This window comes from Taeniopygia guttata, chromosome 6 (genome assembly GCF_048771995.1).
Source record: "Taeniopygia guttata chromosome 6, bTaeGut7.mat, whole genome shotgun sequence".
Taxonomy (NCBI): domain Eukaryota; kingdom Metazoa; phylum Chordata; class Aves; order Passeriformes; family Estrildidae; genus Taeniopygia; species Taeniopygia guttata.
This window is the reverse complement of record NC_133031.1, coordinates 29,372,625-29,400,050: the sequence shown is the minus strand read 5'-3', so window position 1 is coordinate 29,400,050 and position 27,426 is coordinate 29,372,625. Positions and strand designations below refer to the sequence as shown.

The 27,426-nt window shown below is 41.2% G+C and overlaps 1 protein-coding gene across 2 annotated transcripts in view; it reads right to left on the bottom strand.

Moving 5' to 3' along the window:
• Window positions 1-17,627: 17,627 nt before the first annotated feature.
• Window positions 17,628-27,426, bottom strand: part of FHIP2A (FHF complex subunit HOOK interacting protein 2A) — a 33,882-nt gene continuing 24,083 nt past the window's right edge. The window contains exons 13-17 of one of the 2 annotated variants that reach the window (XM_002186589.7): window positions 27,153-27,243; window positions 25,293-25,436; window positions 22,647-22,787; window positions 21,791-21,894; window positions 17,628-21,701 (exon numbers count right to left, since the gene is read on the bottom strand). In XM_002186589.7, the coding sequence (XP_002186625.5) occupies window positions 21,596-21,701; window positions 21,791-21,894; window positions 22,647-22,787; window positions 25,293-25,436; window positions 27,153-27,243 (586 nt within the window). In that variant the 3' untranslated portion in view covers window positions 17,628-21,595. The remainder of the gene's footprint in view (window positions 21,702-21,790; window positions 21,895-22,646; window positions 22,788-25,292; window positions 25,437-27,152; window positions 27,244-27,426) is intronic. The other variant, XM_030276500.4, reaches the window with a different exon arrangement.

The window sequence follows — 27,426 nt, the reverse complement described above, 5'->3', positions numbered from 1 at the left end:
GAAGATGTGTTTTGTTAAAGCAGGGATTGTATTTTATAGCTAAGACAGTATTTTTTTAAACTATTAGACAAGAACACAGAGATTAACCAGCTGCACTCCCAGATTTTTAGGTTTTTTTATTTCATTCTATAAACTAAATGTCTCTTTTGTATGGGTTATATCAAGAAACACACTATCAATGTAATATTTTTAAGGTCTTTAAAATAAATAAACCTTGTAAGATAAAAAAGATCTCATCTAAGCCTAGGTGGACCCTCAAGCAATCTCTAAAATCGTAATGTAAATGCTGATGTGCTCATAACTGATTAACCAAAACAGACAGAATCTGTCATACTTTCAGATTTATCGTTGGGAATGTCCCAGTCTTAAAAGTCATATCTGAAAACTGGACCACAAAATATGTCCCTTAACTTTGTCAAAAGCAGAAATTTCATAAGAACAGCTCACCTAAGGAGAGGACTTCTGCTAAGGAGAGGTCCTCTGCTCCCATCTTCTAGTAGGGATTTCCTGTTCTCATGGGAATCATTCATAAACCACTTCTAAGTTTAAACCTTTAATGGTTTATGTACAACAGGTCAGCATCAAAATGGACCAGGTGCTTATGGCACTGGCTCTGAGGTTTGTGTCTCAGTGTTACTCAAGTCCAGCTGTCTAACACTGTGGCAAGAACAGGCTCATGGGGAGGCATACAGAGCATCAGAGAAATACCAGCTCCTTGCAAAACACCTTGGAGGAAAATAAATATGAAAAATAAATGGGATTTAACCAAATTTCACAAAACCAAGAAGCAGTGCAGCTACCCACACTTCTTCCTCAACGCCTGCACTGCTGAGTGAAATGGCTCCACTCTAGAAAGCCCCAGCCTGGATAGTGGCAGCACAAAAACCAATCATTCATCTCACACCCCAGCTTGACCAAACAATGTGGTCTAATAGGCCAAAATGAGGAAATAACATAGAGAATGTTGTTATACTGTTCCTAAAATGAACAAAGTCTGCATTAAAAGGTTGGAACTTCTTTTTACTCGTTGCCTTTAAAGTGATGTGCATTGTAAATGTGTTGTTATCATCACCTGGTCTTAAGAAATAAAGTAACACATGTAAGAATTGGAGGCTTTTTATCACATCTCAAGTACTGTCTCAGTGGAACACTCACAGAGACAGATTGCATATCCTGACAGCAGTCCAAGGGGGAAAAAAACAACTTTAGGAAGGCAGTACAATTTAAATTTCTTAGAGTTGAGCCAACAGACAGATGGCAGGAACTAAACGTCCTTAAAAAAAACCCACGGCCGTGGTTGTCTTGGCATCAGTCTGATACTCTGCCAAAGTGAGAGCCCCAATGAATGAACTGCAAAGAGTTTACAGTTGTTTCAGTCAAAATCAGCTTAAGGGGTAAGAGTTGGAATAGATTAACTGCTGCAAATGAGAGCAGCTCAGAAAGTCAGTGCGGGAACCTGCTCATTCAATACTGGCAGTGGGAGAGAGAGAGACTCTAAAAGAAATCTGTGATTTGACAGTTGAATTAATAAGTTACTTTTCAGCAATAGTAGATAAGTTATTGTAACTGCTCCATGGCCAGCAGCTCCAGCTGCTGGAAGCTTACGTCTTGTGCAAAAAACAAGGACAAGGCTTTTCCCCACTTAAATCCTCAAAAATGAAGCTTACATTAGATTTGTCTTGGATATGGCAGAGGCAGATTTATGGAATAACAACCTCTCTGCTTCCGCACTCCAGGACTGTCTGCACAGCACACAATCCTGGACAGGTACCAGCCTACAGCTCCCCCAGACACCCCTGCTTCTAGTGCCATAGCAGAGCTTAAAGATTTATCTTTCAGAGAAATCCCATTAAATAATGCCTTAGCTTTCCCCTGTGTCTTGCAGAGCTGGAAATACCAGCTGGAGGAGGAATGAAATCTAGAATAGCAGCTTCTATTAAACAAGACTTTTGAGACCTTTCCCTCATTCTTTTAAGTACAGCTTAATGGTTCAGACATTAAAAGGATCTGCTTTCCTCCTCAGAAACATCCATCTGGGTTTAGCTTTGAAGTCCAATAGTTTTAACACTGAAAACTGTGGGTTTGTGAGATTGAGCAGCACAGTACACTTGATTTCTCCCCAGGGATCTCTACATTGTCTCACCAGAATAAAATGAGAGTGGAGCCATAGGAGATGCCCACAGGAAGATATTTGTGTGTCAGAATCTCCATTATATCTCTGAAATCAGCTCTGCTTTGTGCTTGGGCTTGGAAGCCAAAACAACAGCTTTGTATGATGCTGGTGGGCCACACTTCTGTTCATAGTCACACACTTCCAAATGTTTCTGAAATTCTTCTGAGCTCGTTTCAGAGGCTTCATGGGGCAGGGAACAGATAGAAAAGATGACCTTCCCTCAGAAGTCCTTCCCTCAATGGGTAGACTCTGCAACATCTCCCACTCGTAATTCCTATTTCCATCTGTCCTCTCATTGAAGGCTGAGGGTGAACACGTTCCTGGGCTGGCAGAGCTATGATTGGTTTTCCCTGCATCATTGCTGTCCAAAGTGAAGGAGACATCCTGGCCAGTGGCAGGCGGGCAGAAGAGGCTGCAAGCACTTAAAACCACAGAGCTGATTAAACTTGCTTTGATCATCACAGTAATTCTGCATCAAAGATGCTGTGTGGCAAATCACTGCATTTCACAGATCACTGTGCTGGAGCCATTCCTGGGTGAATGCTTTTCTCCCCAGTGCCTGAAAATGGACTCTTTATTCCACAGAAAAAGGGAAAGATTGAAGCAAACTATAGGCACAATGAGCAAGCTGCAGGGTCTTCTCATTTCCACTGGGGCCAGCCATACCCAGCCTGTCCAGGATCAGGGAGCAAAGAGGACACTTACAGCCACTTTTCTTCTTTCTGGTTTTGATTGCTGTGTGCTTCTTGCCTGGGGATCCAGGCCTTTGCTGTTTTGTTTACCCTTCCCAGAAGTGCACTTAGCCATTAATAGAAGATTGGAATTCAGGCATTCACTCTGGGGAAAACATAGGTTACAATAAATAACGGTCACAGGTTAAGTCATCCAGGTATTGTGTATGCTCTTAATGGGTATCTGAGAGAAAATATGACATAATGCTTGCAAATAAATTTCCCCCATCACACCACCATCCATTTCAAATTATATCTCTTGAGAGTTTTCAGCTATTTTATTTTCTTTCAAACACAGCTTCCCTGTGTGTCTCCCACTCTGAAGCAGAGGGCTGAATTCAAACTGCAGAGAAATCTGTTAGAAAATGCCTGGAGGTATATGTGGCACAAAGACACAGGAACTTTATCTTCTTTTCTGGCTGCTCTGAACTGATTGTGGGGATTAATGATTTATCTCTCTTTAAAGAACTCCTTGGAGCTATATAGTCTCAAATCAGATAAAGTATATACTATTCCTCAATCAGGCACCTGCCAATTTAGGTTCAGCCTTTAATCTGGGCAGTTGTAGTTTTACAAAGATTTGACTTCAAGAAAAGTTTCTTGAGAGGTATCATCAGCGTTCATCACTTTTCCAAAACGTGTATGATATTCCTTCTGTTAGCCTGGAATGATTATGAAGAGAAAGGGGAAATAGCAGAAATCTGCCTTTCTGCTGAGAACAATGCACAGCCACACCTCTGTCCTGGGTAAATCCCTTGAACAGCGTGCGGGGTTTGAGCTGGCTCCTGACACAAGGAGAAAGATTGCCTTGGAGAGTTTCACAGGCACTTTTCTTCAGGACCAGCAGGCACAGGAAAAACAGGGAGCTCTCTCATCCAACCAGTTCCAGTTTGCTGCAGATGTACACATCTGTGCAGAAAGGGAGCAAGGGATTAGTCAGAAGCAGAAATACACAATATTGGTCCACAGACAAGTGTTTCGGAGCTCAGTATGGGTGTTTGTCAAAATGCACCGTTGTGGCTCAGTGCCATTAAATCTGATTATTGACTCCCTTGTAACCAAGTCAGTGGGAGTCATCTTGTTGAAAGCATGTTTGGACCAGATACTTGTCTGATTCGTGTTCTTATTTATATGAATCCAAATTTGCTATCTGTGGTAAAAAAGAAAACAAGCTGTTTACCCACATATACAATAAAAGAGAATTCATGCACAGTCAGAGGTCTGCCAAATGCAAGACAGCTCCAGAGAAAAATGGCATTGTAAACCACTTCATAGCTTAAAAGAAAATAAACTGGGTGTACAACAAGGTAGGAACCATCTGCTTGGCTTCAGTGGGAATTTCCCCAGAGTAATCATTACAGGGGTGGATAGATCATGAAATAAAGGAATTCTTTCCTATCTCTCATAATTAAATTTACCGGGTTTCTGCAGAACAGTTCCTGGCACACAGTAAGACATGTAGATGTAATACCTTATCATTGTAAAGCTACATAATTACAGTGATAAACAAGCCCATTTAGTTTAGCAGAGTCTCACATTTTGTCTGACTGACAGACCTGAATTTTCTACACATAAGTCCATTTCTTGTAGTCATGTCAGATTTCCCATTCAGCCACTGCTCCGTGCCTTTCCTCCTCACAGCATCCAAGAGAAGCATCTGCCTGATGTAGTACCAGTTCTAGGAAGCTAAAATTTGAAGGGATGACCTTATTTGCTTCATTCTTCTTCATGACATTCAGACCAAGCAGTTCACCTTTACACAGGTCTTCTGTAAAGTTAGAAGCAGAGAACATGAATCAAGAAGGTGGAGGTGTGTATGACCTTGTAATAAATAAATATTGTGCTTAGACTTGATGCTTTTGGACCTGCATCATAAATTCTTGATCAGGATGTAAGTTCAGACCTCCTCCTGGTTTCCTTCTGCTGTGGAATCTGGAATTAATCTGGAATTAATATTGCAGGTAGTGATTCTGTTATAATGCAATTGGAATTAAATACTGCTGTCAATCTAAGTACATTTAATTAAGCAATATTTACAGAGCAATTGGATGCTCTGAGGACTACAATACAGTGACCTGGAATTGTTCAAGTCTTCCTTTTCTTTCTTTTGTATTGTCTGTCATACTTCAGCATTTCAGCTTATTTTGCCCTGGTAATTTAACACTGTGTCACATCCTCCTGCTGACCTTTAGAGGACAAGAAGCTGGGACCAGTGTGTTGGTTCTGTGCTTTTCCCCTTACAGCTTCATATAACACCTATTAGATTTACTTCTATTTTCTATGTGAAATTAAACCAATCTTGAGAGTTACACTCTCAAGAGTCAGAAAGAGCATTGAATATGCTAAGCTTTATTTTTCCAGCTTCTATGCTAAGTGGAAAAGGCCAAAGGAAGTAACAATTATTGTCCAGTCTTGTCTGTACTATTAATTAAAAATTAATAGATTACATGTTAAAAGAAAGATGAATAATTTATCTCCAAGCAGTGGGCTTGACTAGGAAAATCCACATTCTGGCTGTATTTTCTCAAAATAAGTCAAATACAGAAAGTAATTTCTCCCAAAAATTTATATGGATTATATATCTTGAATGCAAATATAGTCAGGTGAGTTTACAGAGACAGACAGAAAGAAATAGAAATAAGGAAATGTTTTTAGAATAGGTGCTTCTTTTTGTTGTTTGTTTTATCTATTACAGTGTTTAATTGACTTTCTAATGTTTTGTTTAGCAATATTGTTCTCTGTAATCAGAACCAGAAGAAAAATTATCAATAAGCAAGAAACCAGCTTTTCTAAAATGTCCTATATTCCATGAGCAAAGTCTTTGAACCTCAGGGCTCTGGCAGGAATTTTCCTTCCAGTAGCACAACGAGGATTTTTTGCCTTGTGGCTGCAGGGCTGAAAGTCACCGAGGCTGTCTGAGCTCTGAGGGGCACAAGAGGAACCCAGAAGCCCTCAGATGAACCCAGAACTCAAGATTTTGCTCCACTTCTTTTTCTCTAGGCATCATGTTTGTTTCACATTTAGAAAACATAAATGTTCAATGAATTTGAGTTGGATTGTAAAAAACCTGCTTATTCACAGGGCAGTCCCACCACTTGAAACCTCTGCTGCTTGAATCCAGCCACAGAGAATTCCCAAGTTGACATCTACCTTGATGCACACATCTTGAGTGATTTAAAGATGCTTCTGTGTACACAATATTTGGGTCTGATGTGACTTCCAGGGTGACAGCCCACAGTCTTTAGTAATTTCCTGAGTTCTTTATCAGTCTTTACAAACATGGTATTTTGCACTAAGAGGCTGCTTAGTACACTCAGAGTGCAGCTACCATTAGAATTCAGTAGAGCAAAGATCTTCCCAGAAAACTGTTCTCAGAAAAATGTTCTCAGAAAGCTGAAAGCCCGGGCTGTCTGTTTGTCCTGCTCAGGCTGTCTGTCCTGCTCGGGCTGTCTGCGCTGCTCGAGCTGTCTGTCCTGCTCAGGCTGTCTGTGCTGCTCAGGCTGTCTGTGCTGCTCAGGCTGTCTGTCCTGCTCAGGCTGTCTGTGCTGCTCAGGCTGTCTGTCCTGCTCAGGCTGTCTGTCCTGCTCAGGCTGTCTGTGCTGCTCAGGCTGTCTGTCCTGCTCAGGCTGTCTGTCCTGCTCGGGCTGTCTGTCCTGCTCGGGCTGTCTGTCCTGCTCGGGCTGTCTGTCCTGCTCGGGCTGTCTGTCGTGCAGTGTGACAGGGCTGTGCTCAGTCCTGCAGGATGTACCAGATGTGCTGAGGGCAGGAGCTGGCCCGGCAGCCAGGGGGGTGAGCAGCAGATGCATCATCCCCTTCTGCTCTGGGGACAGATAAGCGGGGGCTGTGGGGGCAGAGCAGCCGCTTTGAGCAGCACAGCAGAAACCCCCAGGGAGCGCTGAATCTGTGCTTTGGATCCTCAGGGCAGGGAGTTACAGCTTTTTTCTCTATAGTGCGCATTTGGAGATAAATACCAGTTGCAGTGGAGCGTTTTCCGTGAACCAGTGTGTTAGAAAAGGGTCAAACTGCTGCTGTGCCCATTGCGGCGATAAGCCAGGCCGGGCACAGCCGTGCGGAACGGGAGCGCTTCAATTACCGGGAGCGCCCGAGTCACACCGGGCGGCTCCGGCAGCACAGAGCCGCCCGGGGCTGGCAGCCCCCGAGTGATGATGAACTGGCTGTGCAAGCTTTAATTAGCCGGCGACAAGGCAGAATTACAAGCACTGTTTTACGAGCTCAAAGTAAATACTTGCTCTCCTGCTCAGGCCATCCCTGGGATTTATTGGGCGCTTGGATGTGTCCATGCCTCAGAGCCAGGGAGGCAAATGCTGGGGGAGTGAGGAAGAGGATTTTGCAACCTGACCCCTGAGGAGGAATAGCTGCAGCCAAGCCTTTTATGCTGGCACATTTTTCTGAAATATTTATGCCTGATCACCCGCTGTTGTTTACCTCAGCGCCTCCTCTCCTTGCTCACCGCGGGCTGCCTTATCAGACAGTCTTCGCTATTTAGGGAGCACAGAAAAAAAGTTAGGAGACTGAAATTAGAGAAAAACCTTTTTGGCACACACTGAAGCTTCCACTAAGAGAGCTGTGGGGAATTAATTGTCAGGAAGGAAAGGCTGGGAGTGGGGACTGGCGGGTGCCCCAGCAGTGTCGCACAATCATGTGAAGGGCAGAATTCCCTCATCTCGGCAGGCGTGACTGCTGTGGATTTAGGTAGGAACTGCTTTTCAGGACCAGCTATTGTTATTTCAGCCAACCCATGCTGGATGCCTTCCCCTTGGCTTCTCGCAGAAAGGGCAGCTGCAGCCTCAGCAGCATCCACAGCATCCACCCGCAGCAGGGACACAGGGAAAGCCTCAGAGCAGGAGGCAGAAAGTAGGTTAACCTGAAAGATGGGAGTGGGAACACTGCTCTGTAGACATCTTTCTTACAGGATTTGATATATTCACTTTCTAGTGTCTCACAAGCAGAGGGTGTTGCTTTGCCTCATCATCAGTAAGGAGGGAGCTGAGCTCCTCCCTTTGTGCTCCCCTCTGTGACCTCTCTGACCGCTGCAGGAGAAGGGAAGCCCAAAGAAAGTCAATATGGATAAACCCTGTTGAATTCTGGTATTGGTCAGACTGCTTGTGGAAGGGTACAGCCTCCCTTAGGTCACAGATTTAGCTGAGAATAGCAGATTTGTCCTTTTCAACAGTTTTGCAAGACAAGGTGCTTTTGCTGTGGGATTTTGGGGTTGCTTTGATCAGTTTTGGGTTGTTTTTTCTTTACTGTGTCTAGAACCAGGCTGCCTGAAGGTAACTGTGTGTTTGCCAGAGATTTTAGTGAAGTAGGAATTTGACCTTGAAATATGCTGAGTTCACAGGCTATATAAAGTAAAATATTTTGTATGTTTGCTCTAAATCCAGGCAGCCAGAGAGCTGATGGTACATTTCCCCACTGCAAACAGATCTGCTGAAAAGCATGAGCCTTGATTTAAAGGAAAGCCACCATTGCTGATTGTGTGTCGTATCTTAGATGGAGAGTGGAAGGAGAATTAAGATCAAATACAGTTTATTGACTTTAGTCCTTAACTAACAGCTGAACTTCTGAAAATGTGCACAGTAGCCTTTTTATGAAATATGAAAGCGAGTACTAAATTACAATCCTCAAATCACCAATTCAGAGCCCACAGAAATATTTTTTTTTTCCATTTCTTCATCTATAATTTCCGGGCTGGAGCTCTAGCCATTAATAGCAGCTACATCATTGCAGTGCCGACACTTCAGCAGCGCCCTCATCCATTTCAGTCATTGATCCACTAATGTGCGCCGGATGAGAAAGGAAAAGGGCGGCTCATTCATCCTCCCCCTCCTTCCTCCTCCTCTCACCAGGTGGCAACCGCTCACCCATTGCTTTAAATCCCTATCAGATTTCAGAGGCTCAGTGTTAATTGTCCCTGTACAAGGACTGACCCCAGAGAGTGAAACGACAATCAAAGTGAAGGGGCCATGGAAGTGGGTGAAATGCTACAGGAGGGGATGGATCTGCACCTGCTTTCCTTGGCCCACAGACTGCAAACAGCACTGGAAATGACAACAGAGCTGGAGCTGCAAAGCACACTTGTAGGCACTGGGTTCTTCCTGGAATATGAAGCCAAACAAGGAAAAGAGTAGGAGAAAGGCTAAAGAATTTAGGCAATAAGATTAAAGGTACAGCAAAGAAATGGTACTTTGAGTAGCATCAGCTGCACAACTAATACTGTAATTCCAGTTGCATATGGAGCAAAAAAAAAAAATTCTTCCCATGGACATCCATGGGTAATCTATATTGAAGCCCTATTTCTGACTTACAGAAATACTGAACTGAAAGATATATTGCTTATGCCCATAGCTTGCTGGGATTTCCTGATCTAGAAACTTGATTTTAATTTTTTTTTCATCTATCCAACTAACTATAGGCACATTCTTTCTTTCCCTTCCCACTCTGCTTGGTACATTGACTCTTTTGTTCTCGTATTCCTTATCTTTATATTGCTCATTTTGGGGATCAAAGTGCAAAGGAAATAAAAATCCTGTTAGTTTTCAAAGGTCTACACAGCAGTAGATAATTGGTTTCCAATCAAGCCAAGGCTTCTTTGATTTCTGAAGTCCTCACAAAGAACATTTTGCTAAGACACAAGCACGTGCTTGGTAGCACTACCAGGAGATCTAATTCTGAAAGGCTGTGATTACCTGCACAGTGACACTTACAAAGATGAGAAGGACTGATAGTAATGCTGTGTTCTTACACCATCTTCTGTAACTCCTGCATTAATGAGACATAACTACCCCCTTCTGAAGAACTATTGTCAGTAATATTTCTCTCATGCTGTAGTAACAGAGGTGATGGGTCATGCAGCAGGGTCAGAACAGAAACCAGCTTCTTCCAGCTCCCCAGACCACGGCTCAGCACTAAGCACCCTTCCTTCTCAGATTGCTGCTCTTTCCAGTTCTGCTCCATGGAGACAAATGGAAATGTGCCCATTCCCAGCCTGGTTCACATTTCCACCTCTGCAGCAGTTTCTAACCTTTGCCTGTGCTGGATGAACTTTCTGGGCTGTGGTGCAATGACCAGTGTAATGCTGTTTATATAACACAATGCCCAGCAGCTATGGATATGAACTTCTGACAAACAGCTCTGCTACCAGAAAAACCACGATGTGAAACTACACCCCTGTTCATCTTTGCAAGGACTTAATCTCTTCTGTCACTTTGAACCTCAGTGACCTTCACCTCAATTTCCCTTATTCACTTAATGCTTTTCTCTCTCCACCCACACTTAAACCCAAAAAAACATGTGTGGAGTTGGTCTTCTCTCCTAGGTGACAAGAGGAGATGGACTCAAGTTGCAGCAGGGAAGGTTTAAATTGGATATTGGGAAAACTTTCTTCACTGAAAGGCTGGTCAGGCATTGGCACAGGGAACTGCTGGAGTGATCATCCCCTGGATGGTGGATTTAAAAGATGTGTAGATGTGGCATTTGAGGGACATGGTTTAGTGGTGGCCTTGATAGTGCTGGGTTAATGGATGGACTCAATGATCTTAGAGGTGCTTTGCAACCAAAATGATTCTATGATTCTGTATGAAAAAGCAAAATGCTACAAAACATGAGATATGGTTAAATGACTGATCTTGGGTTTGTAGGAATTTGTTTTTTCTTTTTCCCTCTTTTCCTTTTATTTTTATTTTTCTTTTTTCCTCTTGTTGGTTTTTTCTTTAGCTTTTTTTTATTTTTTTCCCTTTGCTAGTCTTCATGCCAGGGCTCTCCAGCAGCAAACATTTTTTTAATGTATCAAGGCAGCATCATTTTGTGCAATCCGAAGAGACAGAGTGCACAAGATGCACCTGTGCACGTATACCAAAATCTATAACTGACTCTGCTTCTTTAAATAAACAGAATACATTCATTTAGCTTAAAATAGGACTCCTGTCAAGCTCCTGCCCTAGAGCAACTACCAATTGCACTGTCAAAATCACTCTCTGTGGTTCTGAATAGGTTTCTTAATGAAAGAGCAACATTAGCTCTTTAGAACATTTTGTCCCTGAAGGATGCAGCAGCAACAGCCACAGAATGATTTTTGGCTCAGACATGCTTCTAAATGGTAGAAAACATAATGGTTTAAATCGTGATTATCAGCTCCCTGGAAATGCTTCACAACAGTGATTCAGGGAACCAAGAGACAAATGGATACTAAGAATGGTGCCCACTGATGAGAGAGAGCTTTGTTCCCCACATGCACACTGAACCCCTTAAGAATAATTATGGTGTGAGTAGGTTGTCACTGAAACAATGCAAAAGAAATTATTTGGGACCCAATCCAAAGAAAAATATGTTACAGGGAAATGAAATTTTAGTATTTGCTAGATTAAATAATGATGATCATCTGAATGAAATTCCGTGTTTCTATTTTAGCAGTCTGGTCATACTGACTGTCACAGTAGCAATTTTTTATTCTGGATAAACCTGGAGGCAATAGTAGAGTAGAATAGGACTTGAGTAGATATGTTTATATTCAAATCAAAGAAAAAGAGCTTTTCTTAGAAAATGCAAGGTTGGAGACAGGACTTAGGTGTTCTCTTGTTTCTTTAGTAAGGATGGTATGGCAGCACTTGGCTAAAGTCTCCCAGTTGGAGCTACACTCTATTTAAATGTTGAAGAATGGTATTTACTAACAGCCTCATGCATATCCCCAGTCTGGGCTCCAGACAGATTTCAGATCAAATGTCACTGATCTCAGGCAGGAAAAGCCCTCAAGCAGCTTTTCCACAGCATGGAGGGTATCAGGATCAAAACCAACAACAAAACAGATGACATTTTTCATCAGAAGATAGAGTATCAGTCCCTGCTTTGGCAGTCTTCTCCCTGGCAGCAGGAGACTAAACTTTTCCTGGTGTGTTTGGTCCTCTTACCTCCTATACTTCTAGTCTGTTCCAAGAGCCACATCAGCCCAGATGTAATTATCACAGAAAAAAACCAGCTTTTTGTAGGCAAAAAAATTTTAAATGCTAATAATAAAACAGTTAAATGTTCCCTTCCTATGTTTTACCCCATTTTCTGATGTTCTGGTCCCTTTCCCTGCTCCTTGGGGCTCAGTGGTCATGTTGGTGGTGGTGGTGAAGGTCGCTGGTGTCTGGAGCCTTTCCCCAGCAGGACTGTGATGTTCACAGTGATGCTTTTCTCTCAGTTTAATACCTGTTGGGTTAATTTATACATTTGCTAACCCATTTTATACCTTGCAAACTGGGCACCAAACCTGTGGCCTGTTAACAGTGATGGCAATACAATACAACAGGGATTCACAGCTGCATTATTATGCTATTTTTAAGTTCCTCATTTGTTTATCATCCAACTCAGACCCTGCTAATTGCTCAAGGTAGGGGATCAGCAGAATATCAGGAGTTAATGAAAGCTAGCTCATTCCATACTGCACTCAGGGTTGGTGACTCCTTGGCTGTTTATAAAATTCCATGGAGCATCTGGAATAAATGGTACTGAATTAATACAATGCTATAAATAGGTTAATCAGGTGGAATCTTCAGCTGCTGAAATAGTAGAGTTACACAATTATACTGACCTTGGCTCATTATGGTGCAAGTTTTCATTATCAAATTTCAGTTCCAACCTGGAGAACTTCTCTATCTGGCATTTGGGTCAGCTTATGCTTCCAGTCCACACTTTTCCACTGAAGCCATAAACAATGAGGCCAATGTTGGAGTAATTTCTTAGGGGCTTCTGGTAATTGTTCATCAGCTGCTGGGCACAGACAGTTTCTGTAGAAAACTGAGTCAGGAGTAAGAAGTGAAGCCCCTTCCACCCCCTTCACCTGAAGAGCTGAAAAGATTAATTTCACCTATACAGCTTGCACTTTAAAAATGTAAATGAAGTCTATACATGTAATTCCTCTGTGACAGCTTCCTCTATTAACAGACTAAGTCATCCATCTGTCACAGGCAGAGAAAAACCTATTTCCCACTCAAAACCACAAACTCAACAAAATTGCTCAGAATACTCAGCATCACCTTGGTGCGTGGTTAGTAAGCAAACTGCTTAAAAATAACTAAACAATTGGCAGCACAAGACAGTGATCAGGGCTAAAGAGGAAAATGTGCCTTGAAATGGCATCAACTGCTGCAGATGCTGCCTTATTAGCATGACATTAATTACAGTTCCCACACCTTTGCTTCCTCCTGGAATAAAATGAAATATAAAAATAATGGTTTCCAGGATAAGTATATATGCCATAATCTCAAAGTACCCATCATAATGTATTTCCATTTTCAATCCCAGAAGTAAAACGTAGAAACTTTTCATGTTGCAGCTTCCCCCTCTTAGGCAAGGCCAGCCAGAGCAGTCCTTGCCAGCATCTCACTTGCCAGACATAAATTGAAGAGAGAGGAAGCCGTGGGCCTGTCCCACTGGTTGATCAAATCACATTTAATCATATCAAAGCATCTATTTTTTTCATTATTCTGTTTGGCTGATATTTAGAAACAAAAAGGCAAGCTTATTTTAGGAATCTGGCAATTAGAATTATATTAGTAGATCAAATTGACATTTGGAAATAATTATAAAAAGGGGAAAAAGGGTTTGTGCTCACTCTTGATCTTTTAGAATGTAAAAATGTGGTCTGATAGTCATATTTGCCATCTTGGAAACATCAAGGTTTATTGTGATTTATTGGCTGATATTAAACCAACTCCTTATTTAATGATCTAAGCTGAGATCATGGCTCCAGAGAAGCAGACATTTTATATATATATATTCATATGAAATTTCTCACACAATTTTGATGCATTATTTAGCCAGTATTACTAGTGCTTTTCCTAAATTTTGGCAAAAAGTCAGGGAACAGCAGACTTCTAAACTGTTAATGGAAGGTCTTATTTACCAACAGCAAAGCAGCCTTGTGCTGGATGTCTCTGAGAGAGTAATGCTTCAGTTACTACTGGCTGCAGTATCTTATATGATCTTGCTAAATTTTTGCTAGTGTAAGCAGGGGCTGACTGCATTCCTTAGTAATTTGTGTTTGATTATTTGACAAAGAAACAGCATAAAATAATAAAGTTTAAGCAATAAGAAATATTATAGATGTGATGCATATTTCACATCTATTCTATATATTATATAAATATATATGAAATACGTTTCTCCTCTCATTGGTTTATCTTTACTTTGCTGCTAACTCTTTAAAATGCCCTCTGAGAGTTCCAAACTGTTCTATTTCCCTTGGTCCCAGACAAGCTGTCCCACACATGCCAGAGCTGATCCAGGTCCTGCCCCTGTGCTGAGCTGGCTGTTGGGAAGCACAGAACTGCTGCCAGGTCAGTAGAACATATTGGTTTAAGTGTCTTTCTTTTAAACATGTCCAGGCTATTCCGTTTTCTTCAGTAACCACTTTTTTCTCAATTTTCATCCCTGTTTTTCCTTCTGAAAAAAAACCATTATCAGAAACGCAGAAGAGTGAAGACTGTGTGCATTCCTCGACAGCAAAATTTCCACAGATTTCAGTATGTCCAGGTTTTCCCTCTGAGCACTCCACCACATTTGCTATGCAGATGGGATTTCCTCCTGTACAGATCCTGCAGCTGGACTTGGGTGGGCAGAAGCAGCTCTGATTTCATTCATAACCTCCCTGCCTGCTGAGCTGCACAAACTGCTGACTACTGAATCCTCAAGGTGAAGGACAAGACAAAAAACATTTTCAGGGACTTGAAAGGATGGAAAGGCAGGAGAATGTAAGTCTAAATGCCAGGACAAACAATACAAAGATTTTTTTTTTTCCCCTTTCAGGAAGCTGAAGAGAAAATTGCCTGGAAATGTGCAGTGTTGATGGACAGCCTGCTAACAGTAAAAACAGGAGTCTCTGAAACGCTAGGAAATAAAAATTCATGACCCAAATTAAGAAATATGAACTTGACAGGTGCTTCCTGTGGCTGTGGAGATGAGGGAAGTAGAAGAGGGTTTCTCAAATAAAGGATAATGAGGATGCAGAGAGCAGGTAATTTGTTTCTCCTCTCCACGGCAGCTCAGCATGGGGGATCCTGCCCCGCTAATCAAGCCGTGCCCCCGCTGCGTGCCATGGGTGCTGCATCTGCACAGGGGCTCTTGTGTCACCCAGTGGCGCTCAGGAAAGCTCAAAACTGCTCTCCTCAGCCTGCAGCAACTTCCCTCATTTACAGGAGACACTCAAGGGGATCAGTCCTTCTGCTTTCCAGCAGAACAAACCCAAGTCATGCTGGAATCGTTCATCAGCTGCAAGTTGAGGATGTAACTGTGTTTGCCTCACCTCACCGACACAGGCTGGTTCCCTCATGAAATATTCCAAGGATTTTGTCCAGTGTGGCTTCAAAAGTGTGAGGCTACAGGCTCCTTTCACTTCTGATCTAGTGACAGTCAAGGTCAGGAAGTTTTCACTGACAAGGAGTTTCAGTTTGCCTGAATGACGTTACTTCATTCTTAATTGCATTCCTACAAATTAAGGTTTCTTAATTATTTCAGTCTTGCTGCTTAAGTCTTCCAAACCTTTTTTTTTTTTTTTTTTATAACTAATGTTCCTCTAACCCTAAGAGATAATTTAACTATGCTAAACTTAGTTACCACTGTTGCTCTCCTCTCCAAAATAAGATCTTTTGCTATTTTCTGCATAACTTCCTGTATCCTGTCTCTTGTTGTATGCATAACACAGGATGAAGACTGAAAATTTAGCCTGCTTCATCTCTCCAAACTGGAATTCAGATACTATACATCTTCAAATACATAAAACAAATACCACATTTCTGCCATGCTCAGGGCAAACTACTGACGCAAGTTTATTTTCACTGTCTAGGGCTCCCTGTGAGGAGCCCCTCCCTCTTTTTGGAAGAGAACCATTCACTTTAGAAAATGAGCTTCAACTTTTTGAAAATTAAGGTGATTAAGAGAATATGTTCCTCCAACCCAGCACAGAAACAGGCTTCTCTCTTTCATGTGTTTCCTTATTTTTCAGCCTGTAAAATGTTTCACCAGAGGAAGGGGACACCATACAAACCCCTATTGAGTTATGATGCTGTAGAGCAGAAAGGCAAAGCTACCAAGATGCAGCTACTTTTTTTGTCAAAATTCCAAGACGCTGGCAAAGTGATGAGTTCCACAGCACTGCTGTGGCAGATTTTATACCAGCATGTAATAATCAGCAGGAATTCAATGAAGCATAGTTGAGAATGGATGTGCCATCCTAGCAAGGGCAATCAAGTAGCCCAGTGAGACACCGCGTTCCAAGATTTTATCCTCACAGACCTGACTCCAAAGGCACACATCTAATTCCAAAGACAACCAGTCAAAACATGTAAAATTTAAATTTTCACACTCTCTTTATGGCGTTTCAAAGAAGCTGATGACACCCGAAAATTTTAATCCACCATATGCTTGATTCTTGAACTGCTCTTCAGTTCTTTCTCTCAGGATTCAAAGGGAGCCTCAGCTGATAAAAGATGCACCAGGAACACACATTTAGGCTGAAAGGGCTCATACAACTGGGAACAGATTCACTTCACTGAGCATTAATCCACTTTAATCCAACTGGATCACATACCAAACCAGCAAAATCCTTGAGGCTTTGACAGCACCAGTTCTGCTGATATTTAAAGGTTAACAAAGTCAGCAGATCCAGTGTTACTTGTATCTACACTGAGAACTCTGGTTGATAATCTGTACAAAGAGTTAATGAATATGAAGTAGAGACCACACACTGATAGCAATCTTTTTTTTTTCCCCAATAGGACACAGAGCCCCAAAATCTTGTATCAGAATGCAAGTGCCATAAGATAATCATGCTTCACTAACTCAGTCATCTCAAGAATATTAAAGTAAGAGAAAATATAAGATGGAAAACATTCCATTTTGATACAAGTTCCTCACTGCTTGAGAAAACAAAGTCTCCTCAAATCTCTGAATGCCTCATGCAGGCACAGAAAATAAATGATCTGGGGTGGGAGATGACAATCTCTGAGACCAAGAGGATGTGAGAAAGATGCTGAGAGCTATAATGAAAGCTGTCAAGTGCATCATCTTGCTGTAGCACTGTTCTTATTAAAGATGTAAGAGCACTTGCAGATGTTAAATACCAAGGAGAAACAGCTTAACATGCAAGTGCAGCCCTCAGAGGGGATCCTAGAGAGCAACAAGATTTTTAAAAGCTGATGAAAACTAGAAGGAAACCAAAAGTAGAAAAAACACACACCAAACACAGTTTTAAAGTATACAAAAACATATATAAACCCCTGTGTATAAAAGCCTTCCTCAAAGGCCCTGAAGGAAGAAACGATGCTCACTCACCCCCATGACATTTGTCTCCAACACACCAAAGTTGTTACTGACACACTCTGCACTCAAAGGCAACAGGAAACCGAGGCTTTGGCCAGCTGCAGCCTTTCTGGAAGGGTATCAGGGCTCCCAGGAAAGAGCTGATGTTAATCTGTGCCTGGGATGGCTCCAGCCTGCCCATTTCCCTGGGAGCATTTTACTCCCATTTCCCAAGAGCATGCTGATTCAGTCCAAGCCCTGCACAGCACAGTACAGGAAACATGTTTATCCCAGAAGATGCTGTAGTAACACAATAAATGAGGACTTCAGGATCAAAGGCATGATGTAAAATATTAAAACATATTCTGTCTCAAGGTCACCCATACAGAAATTATTACAGATTCTGTAATAACAGAAGCAGTTGCTTCACTGAAATTAATTTATTTTGAGAATATCCCTTTTTATTCTCCATGCATTTTTTTCGCACAAAAAGTTGAGTTTTATCACAACCTCCTTCATAAAACTTAATATTGTATGTCTGGTAATGTGGCTGTTTCAAAAATTCCTCATTGGAAATTCCCACATCTGTGAAACCTTGGCAACACTGTTAGTAAGTGACCTACACAAAGTTTAATAGAAAATTTTTACTGAATATCCTCTGTTTAATGTAAACAAGGCAGGAGGCAAAACAAGGAGTATATATCTTATATAATTACACTATTTTACAGGGCACAGAAAGCACTGAGGACATGGTTTGAAAACCCTGTATGATATGCAATATCAGATATGGATTTTCCATGTAGTCCCAGGTCTACTCCAGGACCCTTTAAGTCACCAAGTCCTTCAGGTTAGTATTTCTTCTAGCAAGACAAAGAGCACTAATAAAATGTCACCTGTGAGATTGCACAGCAGGTTATGGTAGAAATTACCATGCATTTACAAAGCCATTCCATGATTACTTGTGCCCTGTAAAATGAAGTGTGGCAATCTTTACACTAATCATAGTGTAAGCAAGCTCGGGATTCTGGTCCTTTTATATATATATGTATATATATACATAGGTGATGTACAACCAGACTCAAGCTGTGCATCAAGTCACAGCTTTTATATTGCACAGACAAATATAGAGTAAGAACATTACACAGAGAGAATCTGAATACCAGGAATATTACAGTCATAGGAGAAACTAAGGACAAACTTGTTCTACCAGAGCTAGCACATGGCTTATTACAAAATGTTCTAAATCAGAGTCTAAATCAAATACATACTATAAATGAAAAAAAAAAAAAAAAAAAAAAAGGTAAAACAATGCTTCTATTTACACACATGTGCATCAAGATTAGAATGTGGTTTGGATCTGCTTTTTGAAATAAAAAATTATTCTAGTATCCCATCTCAACTATTTCAATCTAATACCAGTGGCCCCATTCTCTAAGGTGATGAGCACGTGTCTTTCCCACTGACATCTGGAGGATCTGCACAAGCCATGAACTCTTCAGGCCAAGAATTTTCTCTGGTGGCCCGCTCTGGGTAATAAATAACCATACACAAACACATGCACATAGAAACAAAATGGGCTCCTTAATGACATGCATAGATCAAAAAGGTGAAAACATGGACCTGAACTAACTTCTAACCATTAAAAAAAAAGTGCATGAAAAATATCACCACAAAAATAATTAAATGAGTTCCATCTCTTAAGAAAGATTAAAGCACTTTTACAAAAATAAAGGTCATTGTCATCAGGTATGGTAATAAGGGTTTGTAAGCAGCACTCACAAAAGCAGTTTAGGCTAAAGCAACTTTTAAGGATTGCTTCACTTGTGTGAGGATGGATCCATGTCTTATAAATTTATCAACTAAGTAATATTTGGTTTGCAAGAGAACATCACCAATGTCACTGGAGACTGAACAATCATAGCCTGATTCTATGAGTGATCATAGTTCTACTTATTTTTCTCACGGACAAGCTTAAGGAGCTTGTGTTTGCAGCTCTGCAGTGTTTTGCATTAGAGCACCACAGAGGCTGCAGTGTAATGAGTTCAGCTACCAGCGAAAACAGCAAAACAAAGGAAGTGATGTAATTGTTTTCACTTGAGATCAGGCAAAGCTTTATCAGCTTTATCAATTCTTATATTACTCAGAATGCTCTTGCAAGTTTTGTTTAACATTTCACTCACTTTCCTTTATAGTAGTATTATCACTTCCAGTTTTCACTGGAATTGGGACATTAGAAGTATTCTGGATTGTATGCTTTTAAAAAAATAAATAGATGATTTGAGGAAAAAGTAATTAAGCTCAAGCGAAACCAACAAAGACCCAAATGCATCAGCGTTTCTGCTCAACTGCTTAACTTTGTTCATGTAAAAGACTGTGATTTAAGGAAAAAATACTTGAAATTAAGCTTATGTTTAACTGTTTTGCTGAATTGGGACCTTATAAATAACAAATGTATGTATTAAACATCACTCTGCATAGACATCAACATGTTCTAAACTATATGTCAGCTCCTAATGTGGACTGTCTGCAATGCAGATCACTAAAAATTATTTGCTGCATTCAAGGTATGTTTCTGAAGAACAAAAATAAAGTGTAACTTTTTCAAACTTTGTCCTACTATGCTACTTGGACCTGTAAACAATTTGGAGCTAATTGCAGAAAAAACCTAAACAGGTGAAGAAGTAAAATATGCTTTTGTTTGCCAGAGAAATGCAACAGTTTTGGCAAAAGTGTCCCAGTACAGGGAGCCACTGAATACAGATTTTACCTGCCAAAATGTTTCCCCAGTACCAGAACTGCTTTCTCCAGCTGAACCTGTACTGGAAGCTTTTACAGCAGGATGCTCTTCACTGGTGACAAGAATAAATTTAGCCCATTAACTGTGACACTGCTCTAATTAACCTGCTAACTTAAAAGGTCTCTTAACATCCAGCTTCCATAAATACTACAAAACAAGACCTCAAAGGCATGGAAAAAGAGCAGAATCTGAGTCTAGGTACAGTCATGTAAATGCAGAGGAATTCTAGTGACTGAATAAATTAGTCCATGTTTGCATATGAGCAATGACATCTGAAATGGGCATTAGCTGTGCAAACAGGGGCAAGAAAAAGGAGCAAAGACAATGTAAACAGAAGGAGCTGAGCTCTACCTGGCCTTGTTCAAAGGAGAGGAAAGGGGTCCTACCCTTGTGTGGGGAGCAGGACAGGTCACTGGGTGTGACTGCAAGGTCCAGCACAGCCACCTGCCAGTGCTCAGGCTGCTGGCAGTGAGGACCCTCTGCAGGACTCAGGCAAAGCACCCTGAAGTGGTCTGCTTGCAATGCCAGTGCCTGGCCTGGCTGATGGCATTCACAGGGAAAAGGAGTCACTGAAAGCCATTCCTGCATCCCAGCACTGTGAAAAGCAGGTGCTAATTTTGGTCCTACGTAAGTTATCAATGCTTTAACTGAGTTGGCATCACTGTGATGGTTAGATAAACAATAAAAATGGCTCTCAAAATAACAGAATGTTTATGCTGCCAATTTTCAAGGCACAAAAGATTCTTAAACTAATTCAGACTAATACCAATTTAAAAGAAATTAAAAATACTGGTTCAGCAACAACTACTGATGACCTATCATTAACCTATAATGTAAAGATGACATGAGTCAAACAACTAGAGTTCCCATGTAAAAAGCTAAAGCAAATCTAGTTACATGGATGACTGGAGATCAATCACTTGGAATGACAGAGACAAACATGCTACAAACATGTACACTTCACATATATTTCTGATGGATGTGATGCCAAATCAGGATTAACTTTTTTAGTATTGATTTTAGACTGATAGATTTCTTGGAGTAAACCACTGAGGAATCAATCAAGCTCAGAGTTGTACTTAAGATCTACCAAGAGCAAAATGATCCCTCATTAACATATCCTGTTGTATATGGATTGGTGGATTTTTTGAACTTCTTCATTTTTAATAACATACATTGCAACTATAGGTGTGTTCTTCTTTCATATATCCAACTGAAAAGAAAAACAATTAAGACAAAAATGTTATAAAATTAATTTGCTTTTTTAAAAGTAATATGGTCACAAAGAGCAAATTGGTGCATGTGAGCCCCAGGACATACAAGAGCCCAAAGTCTCTAAACATTGTCATCAGAGTAACCAAGATCTGATGTCTGTGGTTCTTCATGCAGCTTTTGCAGCTCTTCACACAGTGTTTAGAAATGCTGTATATTGGTTTCTCCCCAAATGCCTTTGCTCATATTCCAAGTCCATTTGCAATCTCAACGTCTGGTGAAAGCAACTTTGTCTTCCCAACATCCCCTGCCCGTTCGCCGGGAGGCACCACCTTGTCCCTGGTGTGGCAGTGGCCTCGGGGGCGGCTCCCGGCGCGGGGCTGCTCAGGGCGTGGCTGAGGTGTGGTACTTGACAAAGGCGATCGCCGCCAGCTCCTTGCAGAACTCTTCCAGCACAATCACGCCCTCTAGTAACGTCATGTGGTCAATGCTGGGACAGGAACAGAACGGCAGGGAATCAGAACCGGCACGCACAAACCCAGCCACGCGTCCCGGAGAACGTGCAAAGTGTTTACTCACATGGGCCCTTCTGGCTCCAAGCCCAGCAGGCGTTTTCTGACCAGCAGAAGTTTGGGAGTGAAATCTGGGATGCGCTGGATTCTAACCATGAGGTCCCCGACGACCTGTGAAGCCCAGGCCATCAACACACAAAGTTAACAACTCTGCAGAGTGCCTGGCAGCAAGGTGCAATGCAGCTTCAGTGCCCACTTCAGCCTCCTCACAGAACAACCTGCAGAGAGGCTGCTCTGCCCAAAAAGAGGGTGAGTGAGTGCAGAAAGTAAAGAAATACACAAGCCTTACTTGCCCTTGTCACAAATGGCATTACTTATTTTAATTACATCAATTATTAACTGGTTTTTTTTAAATATTAACCTAGATATACAACCAGCGAATTCCTGGGCCTAGGGAAAGCACAGGGAGAGAGTGAAGGCTGTATTTTGGAACAGGGAGGGCTGCTGGGGAGAAAGGGAGCCAAGCCCTCTGTTGCTATTGGGCAGGCATCACCAACAGGCTCCGGACCAGCTTAATAACAGCTGGTGCGTGGGGTAAGCGAGGGATTCTGACTGAGGACACTGCAGTGTGACAGGCACCCAGCCAGCACTTCTAGGATGCAAGTCTGGCAGGAAGATATGGAACTGGAGAAGAAGGGGACTTCTGATAAATCCAGGACTTAATTGTCACAAACACCCTTCATCAGAAAAAAACCCCAGTATGAACAGAGACACCCATCTAGGCCCAATCTTGATTCAACATCAGCTTTCAATGACAAACATTTACCAACTTAAAATACTCAGTAACCACTACCACTAATGACAAAGTTACTAAATATATTTCTGCTGTACAGCCATGTGTAGTAATTGCTGTGTTTACTCACCCTGACAATCACAGAGAAGAGAGACTTGCAGCCAGAGGCGAGGTTGACGTAAGGATCCAGAAGGTATTCGTGTATATGAGGATGGGGAAACAGGGACAGTTTGGACAACACTGACGTAACTTGTAAATTTACATCATAGGGCTGCAAAAAGAGGGAAACACGGTGTTTAGTTATTTTCATGCTGGCTTCTTTTCATCCACCTCATGTTTATTTAACTACTAGAACTTTTTACACAGGGTTATGAATAAATAAAGATAAGAAGTTCGATTAGAAGACAGGCCCGACCTCTGCTTTTCACAACAGCAGTGCTGTGAATGTGACAGCTGGGCATTAGATGTTTTTATCTGTATTGCTGCTACAACCACTTGAAGCCTTTGCACACTTGTTTATTGCAGGGCAAGTCCTCTTCCCGTAAAATATTTCTTCAGCTCAAGAAATAGCATGGAATCAGCTTAGATTAAACATCTGCTTGCTTCTCCTGGCAAATTGTAAAATATATGATGAGCTCAGGAAATTGCCAGAGACAAATGCATGTTTACAGCATGTTATTTCTCTTCTACTTTATTTTTTTCTGGGAAAGAACCACTGCAGAAGGCCTGGCCATCTTGTGGCAGCAACTCATGGTAGATGGGACCAGTCCTGGGCTGGGAAATTCTGAGCTTCTTGTCTACCTCCCTTCCTCAAATCAACCAAAAGGGAGAGGCAACGCCGTCAGATGCTGGAAAAAGCTTATCAGTTATAAGGAATAAAACAGTACTTAATTTTCCAGGAAAAACACAAGTGCCTAGTTTAAAGGATTTGACCATTCTAGTAAGAAACTTATTTACATAAAAGCAAGCATTTTCACCATGGCTTCTATATGTTTCAAAACTATTTTTTTTGTCTTTGATTTCATCATCCCAGTGAAAACAACCACCTTCCATTTTGTCAATGGCAGAACAGACTAAGTTGACTAAGAGAGAGAGACAGACATTCTTTGGTACACCTCTGTGTCAATCTATTTTGTAGATCTAAGTGGATTACAGGGCCCTCATTTAGTCTCTGACTGCATATTGGCAGTAATACCCTCACTTGCATCATCACACCTAGGAGAGGAGGATTTAATGACCTCAAATTCTTATCTTTATGCTCCCAAGTTAGCATCCCACTGAAGAGAACAGATTCTTCCCCTTTTCAGATGTGGGAGATTTGGATGAATTCAGCCTCAGATTAAGACAGATACATTTAGCCATGTCTACATGTCTAAGCTCTCATTAGCTGACTCACCAGAGATCTGACACTTCATACACCTGCCCACACACAAACATCTCCTGCCATCTCAGATGCTCTTAAGTATCTGCTGGTCTCTTGATGATTCCATAGAGGGTAGATTATGCAAGATCTGTGTTGTAACCACAAACTTCTGGGAATATCCTGAACACCACAAAAATGGCAACAGATACCCGAGCTCAGGCACCTGAGTGGAGCTTTCAGTCCACAGAGTGAAGGAAGCTGAGTTGCTGATTCACTTTGCACTGAAAGAGACACCTACTTGACTTTCAGCCTAAGAGCTCCAGGGACTACTGGGGCTGCTCTGGCAAAATTTCCACTGACTACATGTCCATGTAAGTAATACTTAGGTACCTTATTCTTGAATTTGTTACCACACACTGTTGCATTGCAAAGTAGCCTCATAAATCTTTTGATATGAAAGCACTTATTTCTTCCAGTCAGTGGCAGTTATTTCAGTACTTGGCACTCCAGCAATAGATTCATCCCAGTCTCCTAACAAATGAAGCTTTCAGCCTCTGGACGACAAATGTTACAGGTAAAAGAGATCACTACATTTTGAGTTATTATTGCAGAGTTACTCTGCAGAGAGACAAAAATTCCTTCCATAAATCTATTCAGTGCCTACCTAGCTGAACTGTAGGAGAAGGTCTTTAGAGCTGTTTGAGTCAGCCAATTCATTAGGAAGCTTTGGAGGTATGAGCATTATCTGGTGTTCACAAGAGGAGAAGGAAACAAAGGAGTAACACGTGCTGCATTGTTCTGACAGATTGCTGTTGTGATTCCAACTAATTGAGAGCATTAAAGAAAGCTGCTTCTTCACACAGAGCTTTTATTTCTGTCCATATGTCAGCAGACTCAGTTAAATGGCCCCTTATCAGATAAAGTCTAAAAAAATTCCCTCTAGCTAAAAAGATTAAACCCAGCAAATTTGAAGTTCAGGAAATTTAAAAAAATTCTTAGGGTACAGTCAGTTCTACAGAAATTTGTAATGCTAGCAGGAGGAAGAAGGTAGTGTCTAGTGCCTGAGGTATTTGAAACAAGTTACTTCCCTTGTGTGCCTGAGCTAACTTCTGTCAGAAGTGAAGTTAGTGAGAGCTACCCCCTCTGCAAAGCTTTCTGGTATCACAGATTCATATCAGAGTGTTCCCATGAACACTCACAGAGCTGACCTAGAGGCTACTCCTGGCTTCCTGCACATGTTCCCTGTGCATTTATATGTGCAAATGGCTCTTGTCAGGCTTATGACTAGGAAATGACACATTATAATATGACACTACAATAGAGAGTGATGGGAATTCACAGGACCTGATGGTGATCCGCTCTTTAAAAGTGATGAAAGTATCAGAAATTGAATCCTTAACTTGTTTCTCTTACCTGATCAAGAATCCTGCCCATTCTTTCAAACAGAACTTTCAAGAAGTGTCCTTCAAAAAATGAAGCTTCTAAATTGCACTTTTCCAAAGATCTGGGAGATCCAGGCCACTCCCACCGTAAGCAAATGACACAATAATCCCGGAACTACAAAAAAGTAGTGAGGAAAATAGATTTCAATCTCCATGGAAACCATTTCATTTCCTCTGATAGTCCATACACCTTAAAGCCATCATCTGTAGCTAAATGACAAATCTAAGCTCAAAAAGATCAGTCATTCTAAAGTAAACACTATCAGTAAAACCACTATCAGCAGGCACCTCATTTTCCTGGGGATATTTCTGCTACTAGGGCAGTTTGAGAAGCAGTGAGTGGAGAACAGAGCTCCCAAAAAGCAGCTGGAGCCAAAACACAAAGCAACACCAACAGTACACAAACTAATCAGGGTTCTTTTGAAGCAGGAATTGCATTCTTAACCATCTTCTTGAGAGTAGATTTCCACAATTCTGCTGCATTATGTGCAGCTGATCTTGCTATCCAAACCATTCTGCTCTCTAATTCCCAAAACAAGAAAGGCTCGTGTACATGCAGAACACACAAATTAAAAGTATTTCAGGGCTTCCTCTTCCCTCTCTTTGTTTCCTAACACCCCTGGCAGTCTTTCTCTACCTTGCCCCATATTTGCTTTGTGCTGCCTGATGCCTCAGTTGCAAGGAATTACACCTTGAAAAGAGCACAAGTTGACACAGAGAAAATAAAGAACACAAGAAGAAACGGAAGCAAAAGAGTCAGAAAACAGACTCAAAAATTCTGCACTGATTGTAGCTTACCTACCTGTGCAGGCTTCCAGCAATTGCAATAAGGAAGCAGAACAGCTATTTGGATGTAATAACAGCAACAGGCAGGGCTACTCTTAGGGGGGAAATATTTTAGCAGTAGCCATATCATCATCAGGAAGTGACAGAAACCAATTCTGCTCTCTAATAACTCCCAGTACACTCTTTTTCCCAAGACATGAATGAAAGACAAAGATGATAAGTGGTTTCTGGCATCCAAGAATACAACATAGGGGAATTTTACATCAACCTTTGTTTCCTTATTCTCTGTTTTCTAATCCTTTTATTTTCAGGAGAGACTACAGATGAAGCAATATAAATACAGAAATCCAAATGTCCCATCTTTAGCAGCTGATAACGTAATTCCAAGGTTAGGGAATTTTTGAATTACCTACTAAATATAGCTGTCAGTTACTCTGTTCCTTTGCATAAATTTTCTATTCTAGAAGATTCAGAGGGTTTCATTAAGAAAGCTGCAAACAAACAATGCATGTCCTCTGACCAAGGAAACTATGTTTGTAAAAACAAAACTTGCATTTATTTCTAAACAGTAAATCATAAAGCTTTCCCTGCATACCCTACCTCCCAACTTCAAACCTGAATGCCTTAGGCTGTGCATTCCCTGTGATGAGCCTTTATTCACAAAGTCCCAGATTGCATAACTCCTATGCAGCATTTTAATTTCTCTTTAGTTCTTTCAAACAGCTTGGCAGGCAATTCTCCAAGAGAATGCAGATAAATGCAGAAGCAAATTAAGAATCTATCTGCAGTTCAGGTTTTCCTCTCACTGTATTTGTTATATGAATATTAATGCATTTAATGTCATCCATTATTCCCACTAGTGCAATACAAGGTGAATTCATCATCAAAAGATCTCCAAAGGTAAGTTTTCATTAAAAAATGAAAATTGAATTTTCCCATCTTCCATTACCAAAAGATGCATTATTAGGACTATTTACAGAAACATTTGTATATTTTCACCAGCATTTCAAATTCTCAAGGACTAAGGAAGAGCTCACTGACTTACTTGTCTGTGGGCATCTCTGAGGTAAGTATCATAACCTGTACCCTCCACATGGTATGATGACTTTGCTTCATCAGGTACAAGACAGAGAAAACTGAAGAGAAAAAAAGTACATTAATGACTATATTCCACAGAGCACCAGATCAATACTTTCTCATCATCTGTAGCAGTGTACACACAATGCTGAACTGTCTGGCCAATTAATCCACAGACTCTACCATAACTTTATGTGAAGAACAGAGAACACAAAATCTATTTAAGCCTACCTATTCCAACT